This window comes from Leguminivora glycinivorella, chromosome 21 (genome assembly GCF_023078275.1).
Source record: "Leguminivora glycinivorella isolate SPB_JAAS2020 chromosome 21, LegGlyc_1.1, whole genome shotgun sequence".
Taxonomy (NCBI): Eukaryota; Metazoa; Arthropoda; class Insecta; order Lepidoptera; family Tortricidae; genus Leguminivora; species Leguminivora glycinivorella.
The window spans coordinates 3,397,825-3,415,476 of NC_062991.1; the positions used below are offsets into that span (position 1 = coordinate 3,397,825).

Consider the following 17,652-nt stretch of genomic DNA (forward strand, 5'->3'; position numbering starts at 1 on the left):
TTTTCGGGGGTGAAAAGTCGATCTAGCGTAGCCTTAGATCCCGGAAAACGCGAATTTTCGAGTTTTCATGAGTTTTTCTTTCGCGTTAGTAAACGTAAAATATGGTCGTTAGTTTCGCCGCGCGCGCATCGATTCCGCTTAGCTCAGTCGTACGAGGTCGGTCTAAAGTACGCAGATAGATCGTAGGTGTCAGGGTTTCGAATCCCGGCCAGAAATTAAGTTTTTGTTTTGTCTTTTTTTTTGTTTTTGTATTTATAAGAGTTTTTTTTATCTAAAGACGTGATATATTAAAATAGAACCGAGTGAAGCTCGGTCGCCCAGATATTGTTTTAAATACAAAATAGCTCTAATGAAATTATGCAACATGGCGCGTAGTCATATTTTTAGTCAGGTCCCGTAGCCGAATGGCATTTCTGCGACGCCACCGAAACGCCGCAGAAAGTTACGGCTCAGCCACGATATTGGTCTAAGCGCGGCAGCGGTGAGCGGCAGCCATACATTGGAGCGAGACACAGCGATGGGACTTTTCATTCGCACTTATGGCTGCCGCTCACCGCTGTCACGCTTAGACCAATGTCGTGGCTGGGCCGATAGGCTGGCTCTGTCGCGCCAATACGCAAGAGCGATAAAGATAGATAGCTTACGAAAGAGATATTATCGTGAGCGTTTCTGCATTCAGCTAAAGATATTACGTACCAGTTGTACTTTCTTGTTGATGCTGGGACTCCTGGCTAGTCCTGGAGAGAGCTGGCCGCCTTCTAAACCACCTTCCACATCTTGAAGAAGCGTAGATCGCTTGAAGATAGCTTCAAAAGCGGCACGGATTCTGTGAACATTATTAAATGTTTATAATGAAAAAAAATATCTAGCAGAAACCCAGAATTTAGACGTTCCAAAAAGTTCGAGTCCTATTTGTGTTTTTTTTTTCATTATTTTTTAATTTAAATCATAATTTATTGAAAATGATTTTTAAACGGCAACATACAATCTGCATGCTAAGAGTTAAAGACAAAGAAAAGGAAATCGAACAAAAATTCGTGTGTTCGAAAAAAATTGTGTTTTATATACAAATAAATGCCTTATAGAATCCGATCTATACACTAAGGCCTGATTTGGACGGAGTGCGAACTCGCGTCTGATTTTAGTTACATTGCGGGCTGTTGAGGTTACATACAATTTTGCACAGCCATTAATGTAATAAAACTCGTATACGAGTTCTCGTACCGTCTAAATGGGCAAGCTAAATGGTCGCGCACCGTGCGGTTTCAGAGGAATTTCCTCCCGCGGACGCGCCGGCTGTGGAATGAGCTCCCTGCCGAGGTATTCCCGATGAAATACAGTATGGGGTTCTTCAAAAAAGGAGTGTACAAGTTTCTAATGGGTCGGCAACGCGCACCCTTTGAGTTGCAGGCGTCCATAGGTTACGGTGACCGCTTTCCATCAGGTGGACCTGTTTACCACCGACGTGGCATTTAAAAATATAAATGGGCCCTAAGTGTATAGCCTGAATGGACGCTCGCAGCGGAGCGTTCGACGTGGCGTGCAGTGGGGCGGGCGAGCGTGCGGCCACCTTATGCAGCGTCGACTCAGGACACTTGTACGAGCTTCTATTGTTTGATATGCACGCCGCACACTCCGCCTCACTGCACGCCCAATATGAGCGAGCACACAACCCTTACACTAAGCCAGACCGGTGGAGCATCACAAGAGGCGAGTACTCACCGAGTTTCGGCACCAGTAACGGTGGTGTACGAGAATTTTCCGAATTTGGAACACCCCAATTAGCGTAAGTTAACAAAAATTGCTCTGCTCGCTTGCTGCCTATATCATTTCTATATCAAAAGTTGTGAACACGTACCGAGTTTCGGCGCCAGTGACGGTGGTGTAGACGGATGGAGTTGTTGGCGTGAGCGGTTGAGGCGACCCTAAGCCGCGGGTCAGTGTGAAGGAATTGGTCTTCTTCAGGATTGACTTCGGGCGGAATAGTTGTCCAGGCGCTAGAAATAAATACGTTTTTGCAAATTATTTAAATTTTTGTGGCGTAGGCGAGAGGCTGGCAACCTGTCACTGCAATGTCACAATTTGGATTTCTTTCAACCCCTTTTTGCCAAGAGTGGCACTGAAACTTAGTAGTTCATGTGCTCTGCCTACCCTTTTATGGGATACAGGCGTGATTATATGCATGCATGCATATGCATTAAAATTTTTACATTTGTCTTCTGAAGATTAACTGTTCATTACACGTGTTGTTTCTCGCATCTGTATAAATATTTTTTTTCAGTACAGATGGTGTTTTTTTTACGCACTAGTGCGAGAAGTGGTTCATTATATGTCAGGTCGAAACTTCGGAGGTCCATCTGTACTGAAAAACGTCGTTCGATACACGTGCGAAAAGGAAATTCGTAACTCGTGTCGATTTAAAACACTTCCTTCGGTCGTGTTTTAATTTATCGCCACTCGTTTCGAATTTTCTCTTTTTCGCACTTGTATCGAAATGTATTTTATAACCCTCATAAGTAAAAAAGAATCGCTAAACCTCAATGAGTTTGACGGAGTCTTTTTTTAGAGATTGGCACTGAAAAAGTAATTTAACAATGCATTTCAAATGTATAAGAAATAAATATATAATTTAATGTTTTTAACCCCCGACGCAAAAACGAAAGTTTGATGTGTCTGTCTGTGGCATTGTAGCTACCGAACGGATGAACCGATTTAGAATTGTTTTCTTTTTGTTTGAAAACTGAATTAGTCGGGAATGTTCTCAGCCAATGTTTGATGGAAATCAATCTACTATACATACATACATACAATCACGCCTGTTTCCCAGAGGGGTAGGCAGAGATCACTGATTTCCATTTACTACGATTCTGACAAACCACTTTCGCTTCAAACACTTTCATAACGTTTCTCATACACGCTCGTCGGTTTCGAGTACTTCTGACCTGGCTTTTTTGCAACCATCAACTATGTCATTTGTATTTCAAAATTTAAATTTTATTTCTTAAAAAAAAACTATAGTTACCTGGTATAAGTCCCTCCTGGTCCTTGGTAGTGAGCGACGACCCTCTCGTCATGCCAGGCGCGCCGGGCGGCCGCAGGCCTAGCATATCCGGCGCCGGTGTCACCTGAACAACAAATATTTTGTGAACCAAACAAAATGGTAAATTAAAACCCCCACACCCCCTTTCTTCCCGTGGATGTCGTGAAGGCGACTATGGGATATGGGTTAAATTGTGGCGTAGGCGAGAGGCTGGCAACCTGTTACTGCAATGCCACAGTTTCGTTTTCTTTCAACCCCTTATTTGCCAAGAGTGGCACTGAAGCTTTAGTAGTTTCATGTGCTCTGCCTACCCCTTTATGGGACACAGGCGTGATTGTATGTATGTATGTAAAATGAAAAAAAAAATATTTTTCCAATAGGCATATTGCAATGCGCATAATTATGAACGTCAAATAAAGCTACGCCGGCTCTAACCCTACGCCTCAGTCTCGCAGGCTGAGGCGTACCCATTTCCATTGTGGATACCCCCTCCCTACTAAGGGTAGTAGGGAGAGGGTATCCACAATGGGACCGGCAAGAAACTCGGAGGGCTACTTCATTTCAAAACATTACATCTTATAATTAACATGCATTTAATAACAAAATACAATTTAACATGTAAGAAATCAATAATCATGGTTAAAATAAGTACTCGTAAAATTGCTACTCGCCAATATGTACAGTCAACAAATTGGAACCCTAGGCCACTGTAGAACTATGTCATAGTGACATTATAAACCAGATTTTAACAAATCTCTTACTGCTTGTTATTTTGACATGGTTGTAGAGTGGCCTGGGGTTTCAATTGGTTGACTGTACCTACTACAATATACATCGACGCACTCATCATTAGTTCTTTGGTCTTACCTCGAATCGGGACGGTCGTCTCGCGCGTCGTTCCGTCTCTTTCCTTCTCAGCTCAGCCTCGCGATGCCACAACGCTGCCACCTGCAGCCGTCTCTCTCTACCGACTTGTTGTTCTATGACCTTGACTAGCTCCCAGCGGTGGATGGACCCTAGGAGGACCATGGAAGTCGGGCTGTCCACTAGCGGGAAACTTTTTATTGCCTGGAAAATAAACGAGTTTTCATTTCTCATTCTCAAAAATGCACCTTTATGTCGTGCGTAGATATTTGACGTCCGGTCTGGCTCAGTCGGTAGTGACCCTGCCTGCTAAGCCGCGGTCCTGGGTTCGAATCCCGGTAAGGGCATTTATTTGTGTGATGAGCATAGATATTTGTTCCTGAGTCATGGATGTTTTCTATGTATCTAAGTATGTATTTATCTATTTAAGTATGTATATCGTCGTCACTTAGCACCCATAGTACAAGCTTTGCTTAGTTTGGGGCTAAGTTGATCAGATCAATACACAGATTCTGTGTAAGGTGTCCCAATATTTATATTTATTTATTTATAGACATAGACATTTTATTAATAATATTATAAATATTACACGTTCATCAATAAAATTATTTAACAGCAATTATATTAAGATTAATTCAGTCTAATTATAATTTATATAAGTGAAAATATCATTATTTCTTGCAATCTAAGTGACAAGCGGCAACAACGGCATAAATGTCCATTTTTAACCCCGCGAAAACGACGGGGTGTTATAAGTTTGACGTGTCTGTCTGTCTGTCTGTCTGTCTGTTTGTCTGTCTGTGTGTGTGTCTGTCTGTGGCATCGTAGCTCCCGAACGGATGAACCGATTTCGATTTAGTTTTTTTTGTCTGAAAGCTGAGTTAGTCGGGAGTGTTCTTAGCCATGTTTCATGAAAATCGGTCTGCTATGTCGCTGTCGGGGGTTTTTTCAAAATTTTAATTTTGTGGTTAGGTTATTACACTCGTCTTCTATGGGGGGAGGGGGGGAAGTTTGTATGGAACAGACCGCAATTTTCGAACTTAGCGCGAGCGGAGCCGCGGGCGAAAGATAGTATAAAATAATCCTTGCTTCCAAGTCATCTGTCATTCTCCTGACTGCATAGCAAAGAGGATCGAGTATTATAGAGAGTTACTGTCAAAGTATAACCTAACCACAAAATTAAAATTTTGAAATAGCCCCCGACCGCGACATAGTTGGCCGATTTTTATGAAACATGGCTCTCCACTCCCGACTAACTCAGCATTCAGACAGAAAAAACTAAATCTAAATCGGTTCAGCCGTTTGGGAGCTACGATGCCACAGACAGACAAACAAACAGACAGACAGACAGACAGATACGTCAAACTTATAACACCCCGTCGTTTCTGTGTCGGGGGTTAAAAAATGTGTAATCACTATGCTTGGGACTTTTGGATGCTCACTATGGTTCTGGCATCCGCAGAGTCGCCATTATGTTAAAAAAATTTTTTCGAAGTCAAAGTCAAAGCCTGGAAATAAAATATCTAACAACAATATCTCTATCCAATCTAACAACAAGCTATATTCACCACAGTTTTTTTGATGGGATACACTTTTAATATGGTTAGCAATAAATACTTTTTTCCGGCTTTGAAATGAACATCACATAAAGAGCAAAATATACTAGACTTTTCTTCATCATATTTTAATTCCTGATACCGTGATACGGCTCTAACCAGGATTTAATTTCGCAAGTCGTAAAATTATTCATTTTAAAATTTTGTTACAAATTGCGTAAACGATATTTCATCTGAACTGACAACTTATTACTCAAGTGTTTTTATTTTTATTTGAAATAGATGTCAGTAGTCTGTCAAACAAAACACAAGTATCAAAGAGGATGCATAGTAAAGTAAATCGTAGGTACGTATATAGTATATATTATGCATATCGCGTCAACTGTGAACGTGTGTGTAATAGATTTGTGATAAAATTTATTGCATATTGTTATAGGTATACGTATAGATCATGACATCTAACATGTTTTATTTCCAAGCTTTGACTTTGACTTCGAAAAAATTTTTTTAACATAATTGCGACTCTGCGGATGCCAGAACCATAGCGAGCATCCAAAAGTCCCAAGCCTAGTAATCACAGTGTATAGATTGCCATTTCTCGACACAGGCTTATAACTTTTGAACCTCAGTTTCGACAATTTGGCCCATATTCCTAGCTTGAAATGTGTTAAAATGTCAAATATGAATATTAGCGCCATCTAGCCGAGCGTCCCCCAAAGGTATAACGCCATCTAGGCCACGGTACCTTTTTCTCTATGGCTTTGAAGTACGTTTTTTTCTTAGACTTTATCGGTCTATACGGAATTACATGTCTTTGTGGACTTTGTGCATAATAACAATCGTTTTGACAGTTGAAAAAATTAAATTGACCCGATTTGATAGGATCTTGTCTATTAAGAGGTCAAAAACCACTTAATTAATATTAATTCCAGAGTTTATTGACTTTGCTAAGGCGATGATAACAAAGTTCATTGACCTCACAATGGTCGTGACTTATTTCTGTTTTTATCGATCCGATTTTTTACATGACAACTATCATGTTTTAGTATTTTATGCAATAGGCGTTTAAAGGAGGTCAAAAAAGACGAGTGGCATGGGTAACAATTTGAGGCGAAGCCGAAAATTGTTATTAAACGCCACGAGTATTTTTTGACTCAGTTAAACACCGTTGCATACAATACTTTTTCTACGACCATGCACTTAGTTTTTCATTGTTTTCTTGAATAATTTTCGTGAAATTCACACTGTTTCCTGTATTTTGACGCAAAGGTTTGCACTGTCAGCTCAGCTGCCCAAAGCCTTCCCGCGCACGCGCGCAGTATCGTTATAACAATGCGTTGCCATGGTTACAGAGCCAAACAATTCGTTTTCAGTTTTTTCGATACTGCGCGCATGCGCTGAAAGCCGTCGGACGCTGGCTTTGGGAATAGACTTTTATGTAGGGTTTTAAAGATGTATGCACGACCCTGTAAATGACGTATAACAGTTCGGGAGTAGAAAAATATTATTTATAATATTATGATTATTAATGCATATGCACCTTACGATACAAGTGCGGATAAGAGGAAGTTCGAAACGAGTGGCGATAAATTAAAGCACGACCAAAGGGAGTATTTTAAATCCACACGAGTCACGAATTCCCTCTTCGCACGTGTATCTGTATCGTACGACGTTTTTCAGTACATATGATTCTTTGTAGTTTCGACTTGACAAGAAATGTACTTTTCGAACTAGTACGGAAAAAACATCATAATAATATGTAACAAAAAATTACATTGCGATGTATGAATAAAAATAAAAACAAATCGAAAAAAAAAACATGACATCAAGTTAAAAACATAGATAATAGTAGTACCTATATTTTAATATTTTTGACATTTACCTTATTTTCTTTCAATAAATCTTTTAGTTGCTGGAACGTCATCCTATTCCATATGTATTTGACATCTCGCACCATGAAATCTTCCACGCAAATGTCATACATTCCTGTCAGGAAAAAACAAAAAAAAACGTAAAGAAAAAACTCAAAAAAAAATAATTCAACAAAAGAAAATCTGAAAAAAATTAAAAATAAAAATCACATAACAAAATAGAATAAAAAAAGCAAAAAGTAACCGACGAGGATGGGATTCGAACCCACGCGTGCAGAGCACATTGGATTAGCAGTCCAACGCCTTAACCTCTCGGCCACCTCGTCATGCGTGGGCCGGGCGAAATAACGCGTTACATCTTTGGGACGTTTTTTTTAAATAAGCATATGTTCTGATGGGTCCCGTTAAGTAGCGTTCGCATGTTTTGTAATAATAATTTTATAGAACGTGACTAATTTTGATGAGTTGATATTTTGTGATTAAAATGATACGTATAGTATTTTAGTAGGCATTATGAACGCAAATATCTAGTGCATTTATATTTTTTTATTACCTATGTAGAATAAAAAAGTTAAGACATTGAATTAATTATACGACAATAACAGTTTCATCTGTCCGTTAATTTGGTTTAGGGTTGTTTGTTTGTAATTTCCAAAGGGTACACAATGCTAATGTGAAGGTACAGTCAACCAATTGGAACCCTAGGCCACTCCACGACCATGTTAAAATGACAACCAGTAAGAGATTCCTAACAATCTAATTTATAACGTCACTATGACATAGTTCTACAGTAGCCTAGGGTTCCAATTGGTTGACTGTACAATAGAACAGCAGGTAACAAAAGTATTATTTGTCAGTTTACACCTGGCTGCGTAGACAAGGTGTCAATCATTCACACGCCGTAGCGTATTGTTGCCTGTTTACACTCACTAGTACAGAAGAGCAATAGAGACGCAAGTAATTATTATAAGACTAGCTGAAGATAGGTCGGGTAGATAGGGTAAGGCATTTTCGCGAGAAGAATCACCAAAAATATTTTTTCTAAGGTAGGTAAATTTTGTTTTTCCTACTCAGAATTACGAGCCCTTTCGATCTAGGACAAAAAAGAGACCAAAAAAATGGTTCCAAATTTTTTAATTGCTTTGTAACCGCTGTACAAAGTGTTTAAAAAATGGTAACAAAGTGGAAAAATTAAATTTGGGACGCTTTTTTCTGCCTAGTAGGTTAGAAAGGGCTCGTGATTCTGAGTGGGAAAAACATTAAATTAAACAAAAAAGTTTTTGAATCTTTTTGAAAATGCCCGGTAGTTTCTTGATCAGAAGGCGGTTGTCTAACCTACTTGTAGCTGTAAGTACTTGCCACGAAATTGGATATTCTATGTAGTATTCGGGCCTTGTTTTGATATGGGGACGTCTATACTTTACGTAAGAATTTTCAATTAGTATTTAAATATACACCGTGTTTCACTTAACACTAAAAACCTGAAAACAGTTTGTTCAGAATCGAGAGTAGAATCGATTGAGCTATATCTTGATGGGGGTAATATTTTTATTTAAATTAGTATTATTAGTTATTTTTACGTGCCCATTCTATTGTACTCGTAATACAACATTGTGTATATCGCATTGCTAGAGGTTGTTTACCTTTTTCCAGTATTTAGGGATATTAATACTGGCCGGTTACTTGGACGATTATTTTTTCCGCTACTAGTTTGACGTTGTTTGTCAGTTTAATCTTAATGTTTATCATAAGTCATAACAAATTGAACTCGTACCTAATTACAACCTTGTCATTTTGAATATTGAGTTTATTTGCTTACTGCGATTACCTGTCCAATTTGAAGTTTACTGTGACAAAGCTTCAAAGTGTTTTACAGTGACATCTTATAGCTGTGTATTGGTAAACCTTATGTCGTTGCAGTAACGTACACAAATAAATAGTCTTATGGTTTATGATGGTAGTTAGCAATTATTTTATTGAGTGTAGAGCTAAAAGTCAAGTAGAGCTGTACAGAAAATTAAAAATTCGATTTAAAAAAAAGTAACAATCAGATTAAAAGATGAATACTCTAGATGAGTTTAAAAAAATAAAAATCAGTTGGGGTGTCTGAGGTTTTGAGTGATACCGGAAACACCGTGTATAGTACTTAAACACCGTTTTTTTTGTTTTCCAATAAATTCGACACGTAGTTAGGTTCATTATCAGGAACCATCCTGTATATCACTTTTAGTTAAATTCGCAAAAAAAAAAATTATAGGATGAAATATATTTTTTTTTTTAGTATGAATAGGTAGACGTTCGACCACGATCACACCTGATGGTAAGTGATGATGCGGTCTACGGTGGAGCACGCTTACCTACGAGATACCTATTTACTCTTGCTTTAAAGAGACCTGGATTGTACTTAAGTACTTATATAATAAATGAATTTATTAGTGTGAGAGACCCTTAATAATAACAACATTCAAGTTAGTGTCAACTGATTGACGGCACATGTCAATACAAATAACATTAGGAATTGGTAAAGGCTGTTACACACGTGTTAAGTAATTATCTTTATTTTTTTAACCGACTTCAAAAAAGGAGGAGGTTCTCAATTCGACTGAATGTTTTTTTTAATAGCTCGATAACCGTAAGAGTTAAGACGCTAGTTTCTTAAAGAAATTAATTGTATTTCATCTAGAGAATCTTCCCTTAACGTTAACGGAATTCAATAACGACACGGTGTATTAGGTTTGCCTTTTCTTTCCTAATGCGAACTGCTAAGGAATGGAACATGCTCCCCTCATCTGTATTCCCGGCCGAATACAATCTGGGTGTATTCAAGTCAATAGTGAATAGGCTATTACTGAACCAGTGAGCTACAACTTCGGCCTTGTCGTCACTTTCCATCAGGTGCGACTAAGGTCAATCACTGGACAGTATATAATTTAAAAAAAATAACCGGCCAAGTGCGACGGACTCGTCGAAAGTTGGGGACGGAATATTTTTTCACATTTTCCTTCATAATTTTTTTTTTCCACAGCAAAAAAATTATAAAAAATAGTTTTGATATGTACAATTTGAGCTCTTTCTAACGATACCCCACTTGACATCCATTTTGGCCATTTTCTATAATTAATATTAATATATTTTTAAAAATAATAGTTTCAGCTTGTAGAGTTTAAAAATGTTCATAACTGTTCCAAATTTCAAATCGATAGCATAAGTGGTTCTCGAGATATTATTTAGAAATGTGACAGACAGACAGACAGAGCGTCGCCATATGGGTTCCTTTTGTACCTTTTTGGTACGGAACCCTAATAAAAATAAAAAGTTTTATACTTACGACTAGCTGAAGATAACAAGTCTGGTAAATAAGGCAGTTTTTTTATGAGTATGATGCTGTCAAAACAGGATGGCTGCAGCAAGGCTGCGACCGCATTTGCTGCCAGAACCGCCGCCATTATTGGAAGGATGTGGGTCACCTGCGCAAATAAAATAAAATAAATAAAGTTTAAAGACCTGTGTGGTGACCGGTTAAGAATTTCACCACCCCCTTTCTTCCCGTGGGTGTCGTAGAAGGCGACTATGGGATATGGGTTAAATTGTGGCGTAGGCGAGAGGCTGGCAACCTGTCACTGCAATGTCACAGTTTCGTTTTCTTTCAACCCCTTATTTGCCAAGAGTGGCACTGAAGCTTTAGTAGTTCATGTGTTCTGCCTACCCCTTTATGGGATACAGGCGTGATTGTATGTATGTATGTAAATAAAGTTTTATTTTGTCAGGCGCTGGTAGCCTAGCGGTAAGTACGTGCTTTCGTTCCGGAGGTCGCGGGTTCGAACCCCGGCTCGCACCAATGAGTTTTTCGGAACTTATGTGCGAAATGTCATTTGATATTTGCTAGTCGCTTTTCGGTGAAGGAAAACATCGCGAGGAAACCGGACTAATTCCAATAAGGTCTAGTTACCCTTCGGGTTGGAAGGTCGGATGGCAGTCGCTTTTGTAAAACTAGTGCCTACGACAAATCTTGGGATTAGTTGGCAAAGCGGACCCCAGGCTCTCATGAGCCATGGCAAATGCCGGGAAAACACAAGGAGTTTTATTTTGTCAGGCAACACGTACCTACAGTTGTACAGCCATATCAATAGAATTTAGAATGTTTAGCCAAAAGGAATACTTAATATTAAAATAAAATAAAACTTAAAAGTTAAACAATTTTAAATAGTAAGTACACTATTTCTTGTTCTGTCTCGGTGCACAGAAAGCCAATGCCTAAAAAAATTACAGCAAGTGTTGCGACACACTGATGAAAGGATAGTGTGTTGTGAGCGGCGCATCCCTTCCCAAATGTTGTTGTTGTTGTATGTCCTAAAGCACCCCATAGGTGCATAGGGCCTCCACAAGATCCTTCCACGCCTTTCTATCTTGAGCCACCCCCTTGGCCTCGTTCCAGCTCAGTCCAAATTCCCTCAGCTCGTTCTCAACGCCCCCAAACACATGTCAAATTAATTATTGGAAATTAAAGAGGTCATATTTTGTTGTTTTGCTGGTGGTCTAGTGATAAGAGCACAGATGTCATATATACCATAGATCAAGCAAACGTATCTACTTAGCGTGTCAAATGAACTCAGTGAAATCCACTGAGTTGTCCGTCTTTACTCGCAGCTTGCAGCTTTCGGGCGTCAATTTTTGTAAGTTGATGTCAACCAAAACATAAAAAATGCCTCGTTACGTGATATTCAATTGCAACAACGCAAAAATTATGAACAATCAAGAGCCTGAGACATATTTAAAATTACAGGCAAGAATCAACTTCAGTACAAAATTTGACACGCTCGGCCCCTATACAAATATATGAATTTGTTTCTTCTATCTAAATTAAGTTCATTTGTAGCAGTAGAGTAAGGTAAAGTATCGTCGCTGCGCGTGCAAAGTTCGCTATGTGTTTTTAACCTACTTTACAGGAGACACAAAAAACTGTTTATTTCGGCAATTATTGAACATAAACAAATCAATATTTTTATGGAATAAGTATTTTCACTTTTGCATACATTAAGAAATTACTTGAAATTATATTTTAGTTATTATAAGGTTAAAAAAAATTATTCCATTATTTTTTTATGAATGGTGGTTATTTCAGTTACAAAGTTGCTCAATGCGGTATTATGAAAACATTTATGTATTGAATAAGTTTTCATTATGCATGTTTAACTTGAAAAAACCGGATAATGCTAGTCTGGCTCGAACACCGAAGGTTACGTGTACATTTTACTATTTTTTTTCTCAAAACTATATTAATAATCATGTACTGATGTATAGTGTAATACGATTTATTTTCCAAATTTCATAGTTTAGGTCAACCGGAAGTACCCTATTAATTTTGACTTCCTTGAGAGTGTAGTATTTTTTTCAACTCAATCAACCTATTTTGTATTTACCTACTTAAAAATGAGGCTTTTTTACAGCTTCAAGGAACGGTACAGTACAGTACACTTGAGTATAGGGTTTTTCCGAAATAAAGAATATTGCCAAATAGATAAACGGATTGACAAGAAAGTACACAATTGTATAAGGGTTCCATATTTCCCTTTTGATCCGAAAAAGATAAAAAATCTTTGTCATTCAAAACTTTATGTGATTTCTCAAGTCAGCGTTTTTTCATTTATTAAACATTTCATTTTCATTAATTTATTTTAAAATGTTTCCAGAAAGGATAGATAGATCTTATCACACAAAATTTCATACAAAACGATGTCTTACCACTTCAAGGCAATGTTAAATCACTTGCTGTTTTTTTGAGTTACTTAGCATAAATTTATCTTATTTCAATATTTTGTAATATAAGTACGTTTACACACACTGAACCCTATACGAAATTTGTCAGTATACTAAACACTAATAAATTTCTACCAGTTAATCTTAAAAATCAATTTGAAATGATTTATTTTTAACAAATATTAAAAAATAACTATTCGATCAGAGTGAGCACTTTCAGACATAGTCTCAATAAAAAGGGAAACTACACTCTCTGCCTCATTTATAGAGGTTATACTTAACGACAAACCCACCTACCATACACTATTTAAACAAGTTTTAAGAGAGTAGGCTAGATTTTTATAAGAAAAGCCCTGCTATGTGACGCAAAACACACGATCTGGAAACATTCACGATTTCTACAAATAGTACAAAATTATCGCTATGTATGAGATTGTACAAATCGGGCACAAACATCTAACACATCTTTTTATACAATATTTCCGAAAATATAGCTATGTGTCATAATTCACATAGCAGGCGCAATTCCAAAACTGCTGTTATAAGAAGATAATGTAGTTATGTGATTTATTGCAGTTAGCGATTATAGGAAGAACATTCAATGTATGGGCATCACATATCTACTTTTGATAAAACCTGTAATACTGAAATGAGCTCGACGCTGTTTTTGGAGCATATGTATTTAGAAATAAGGTTTAAAATGGCATTGAAAACGAAAAATCGCTAAAAATCACATAGCGAATTTTGCACGCGCAGCGACGGTATGTAGTTATAATTACCTGTCCCGTCATCTCGCTGACAATGACGATGGTTGACACAGTGTGCGTCACGGCACCCGTGAAGGCGGCTGCTCCAACTACCGCGTAGCCACCTGTCAAATAACAAAAAAGGGGACCAAATTTTGTACCCGTCTTGAGGTCTATTTGTTAATACTAAAGAGGATCGAGTATTATAGAGAGTTACTGTCAAAGTAAAATGTGTAATCACAGTGCATAGACAGCCATCTCTCGACACAAGCTTAAACCTTTTGAACCTCCGTTTTGACAATATGGCTCATATTCTTAGCTTGATATGTGTTAAAATGTCAAATATTAATATTAGCGCCATCTAGCTGAGCGTACCCCAAAGGTGTAATGACATCTACGCCACCGTACCTTTTTCTGTATGGTACTGAGGTACGTTTTTTTCTTAGACTTGATCTGTCTATACGGAGTTATATATGTCTTTGTTAATATTTGGCACAATCTTATATAATACGTAACTCTATTCCCCGTATGCCAAAGAAACTAAAATCATAGCTACGTAAGTTCTGCAGTCAGTCGGCCGGGTGAGGCCCCCATTTTGAACAGAGTTCCTATTTTGAACCTGGTAGAATCTTCTGTATATATCCTCCGTAAGTCACCCCAAAGGGTCAGAGTACTGCATCAGCTCTCCAGTCAAACAAACGAGCGATTCTCCCATTTTAAACAAAGCCCCTATTTTGAGCAAGGCCCCTATTTTGAACGATGACTATACTTGGCAGAATCTCCTGTATATGCCCTCCGTAAGCCACTCCAAGGGAACAATTCACCGGCTAAACGACCGAGCGAGGCCCCATTTAGAGCGAGGCCCCCATTTTAAACTAGGCCCCTAATTTGAACCATGACTATACTTGGCAGAATCTTCTGTATATCTCTTCCGTACGCCACTACACAGGGCTTCCGTACACAGGGGACAAAAGTAGTGCATTAGTTCATCAGTTAGACGACCGAGCGAGGCCGCCATTTTGAGCGAGGCCCCTATTTTGAGCGAGGCCCCAATATTGAACGAGATCCCTATGTTGAAGCAATACAATACCTGGTAGAATCTTCTGTATATGCCCTCCATAGGCTACTCCAAGTGGGCAGAAGTAGTGCATCAGCTCCCCAGTTAGTCGACCGAGGGAGGCCCCCATTTTGAACGCCGGTACGAAGATACCGGCCGGCACGGGAAGAGTGCAGGATACCATGCTTAGGAAGTACTGGAAAGAAAAGACAATTTTAGATTCAGAACTTCTTTGTTTTTTTCTTTTTTTTTTTTGGGGCGCAGGTTTTCTTAATGATGAATGGATTCTCAATACAATGAGGTGTGTTTGGATTTAAAAACTGGAAGAGATCCTTATTGTTTTATTTTAGTTACTAAAATAAATTATTCACAATTAGTAGTTTTGACTCTATGGCGTGTCATTCATAGTCTGTATGGAGATGATGTCACGTACTTTTTCGACTTTATCATGTACGCATTCAGCTGTGTAATGTAATTTCTGGATGACCTTTAACCACAGATTATAGGCTACTTTCCTCCTAGTCAAATCAGCTTCTTTTTAAGAACTGTCAAAACGATTTAGAGCAACTTTCTAATATGGAATTAATATGAAATCGAATTGAGTGACGTCACGGTCAACCGATTTACTTTATATACATTCTACTTATATCTGATTTATAAAATATAAATTGGAGTTAAAATACCTGATGCTTTATATCATGCACGGTATAAAATATTTTATTTTAAGTACAGTCAAGTTGCCTATTAATAAGTTACTAACATAACATATCCTTCACTTGCCCGCAAAACGACAAATAGGCTTTATCTAACTAATACTAATAAGCAGGGAGCGTACTTTTCATGCCGATGACATTAATCTGACGTCACGCTCCGTATACGGTGATCCCAAATAGTTTTATTGTAAATTATTAATCATTAGTCGTCAATCATTTTAATCGTGTACAAATTACTTCAAATACAGTAGTCCATTTACATGTGGCATAAATAATACCTACTTGAAATGTGAAACGTGAATAAAATTATTTGATTTGTTTTTATACATAAATTTAATTAAATAGTATTGTTAACAACACATTACAATAAATACGTAGAAAAGAGAATTCCTCTCTAACGTAAGGCACACCATCCTTCTTGCATTCATTACCATGCAAAGAAATTCATAACTTAAAATGATTAATGACTAATGATTAACTATTTACAATAAAACAATTTGTGATCACCCTATATGGAGTGTGACGTCAAATTGATGTCATCGGCACGAAAAGTACGCTCCCTGCTAATAAGTTACTACGTAAAACTCAGAAGAATAGTAGGTACGTGCCACGCGACTACACAGGCGGGCGTGATCGCCCCTCGGCCACTTGTTCATTCGAATGAACGGCTAGCGTGTAGGTACTTAACGCGCGACCGCGAGCGAGTGACGTTGACCTGCTCTAACTTTACATTTTATTTTTGAACTGTTAAAATCATAATCGGCATAAGGCGTATAAAAATAAAATAAATTAGACTAATAAATAACTTAAGTAACTCAGAAAAAAAAAATTCCTAAAAAGAAATCGTCACTAATTTTAAAAAATCTCGTATCTCACGCTTCTCCTCAAAGTTAAAACGCAGTAAGTCTATATGCATTCCATACATACTTACTACAATTTTCTTTTCATTGACAGACGAAGATACAAGTTTTTTTTAAAGTAGTGACGAAATGTGTCTTGCAACAGTTGCAACAAAAATTCTTCGACTATCCTTAAACAAAGATATTCGAAGAATTAACTTCAGGTTTGAACCCAGAACACCGATTTTGCTAATTTACACCCAATACTTAACCAACTGAGCCATTTAACAATTAACAAAATGGTTAAATAAGTTTATAGCATAATTGCCAATGTATTGAATTTCGTTCAGTCTGTTTACACAGGTGGATTTGTTTAATTTGCAACCGCCCATAATGAATTTAATATTATATATCAACCTGTTTCATTTACTCAATTAATTTTATTTGCAGTTTTTCTGCCTAGCGTCTATTCCTAGGGTTATCCATACAGGTTGTTATTCTTTTTCAAACATGCGGGCCGCTCTCCATCAGGCGGACCGTATGCTTGTTTGCCACCGACGAAGTATAAAAATATTACATAATGTTTAACCATAACGTTTATTAACCGAACGAAAGAGATTATACTCACAATAGACAGAAAGAAGATCCATAAGCAACCATAAAGGTTGACTTCAGGGGTTTCCCAGTGCGCAACCATCGAGGCCTGCTCCGCTGTTAGGTTGTCCGACCAGGTGAAGTTTGCGAAGAGAGATAACACCTGGGAAATAATAAATTATTAAAAACTTTAGGACACTTAATCGAAGTCTTTTGTGCTGTTTTCAAGAATAAGTTACAAGATTGTACCATTGACGACCGGTCTGGCTCAGTCGACAGTGACCCTGCCTGCTAAGCCGCGGTTCTGGGTTCGAATCCCGTAAGGGCATGTGTTTGTGTGATGGACACAGATATTTGTTCCTGAGTCATGGATTTCTATGTATGTATTTATCTATTTAAGTATGTATATCGTCGCCTCACCCATAGTACAAGCTATGCTTAGTATGGGGCTAAGTTAATCTGTGTAAGGTGTCCAAAATATTGATTTATTTATTTATTGTTGCCACAATAAAGAGGATTACTTGATTTTGACAACCCTTAATAATCGAAAGGGATAGTGCAATGCATTAGAAAGGGTCAACATAATTCAACCCTGAACGGCCGGCGGCAGTCAAA

At 37.9% G+C, this 17,652-nt stretch overlaps 1 protein-coding gene and 1 non-coding gene across 5 annotated transcripts in view; both read right to left on the reverse strand.

Moving 5' to 3' along the window:
* LOC125237376 (chloride channel protein 2) overlaps positions 1-17,652 on the reverse strand; it is a 129,055-nt gene that overhangs the window by 6,338 nt on the left and 105,065 nt on the right. For all 4 annotated transcript variants that reach the window (XM_048144389.1, XM_048144386.1, XM_048144390.1 and 1 more), the window contains exons 11-19: positions 17,072-17,200; positions 14,925-15,087; positions 13,868-13,959; positions 10,660-10,798; positions 7,343-7,446; positions 3,908-4,108; positions 3,023-3,125; positions 1,859-1,997; positions 697-826 (exon numbers count right to left, since the gene is read on the reverse strand). In XM_048144389.1, coding sequence (XP_048000346.1) covers positions 697-826; positions 1,859-1,997; positions 3,023-3,125; positions 3,908-4,108; positions 7,343-7,446; positions 10,660-10,798; positions 13,868-13,959; positions 14,925-15,087; positions 17,072-17,200 — 1,200 coding nt within the window. The remainder of the gene's footprint in view (positions 1-696; positions 827-1,858; positions 1,998-3,022; positions 3,126-3,907; positions 4,109-7,342; positions 7,447-10,659; positions 10,799-13,867; positions 13,960-14,924; positions 15,088-17,071; positions 17,201-17,652) is intronic.
* Trnas-gcu lies at positions 7,576-7,657 on the reverse strand. Its single transcript has one exon. It is a non-coding gene; the product is annotated as a tRNA-Ser (tRNA).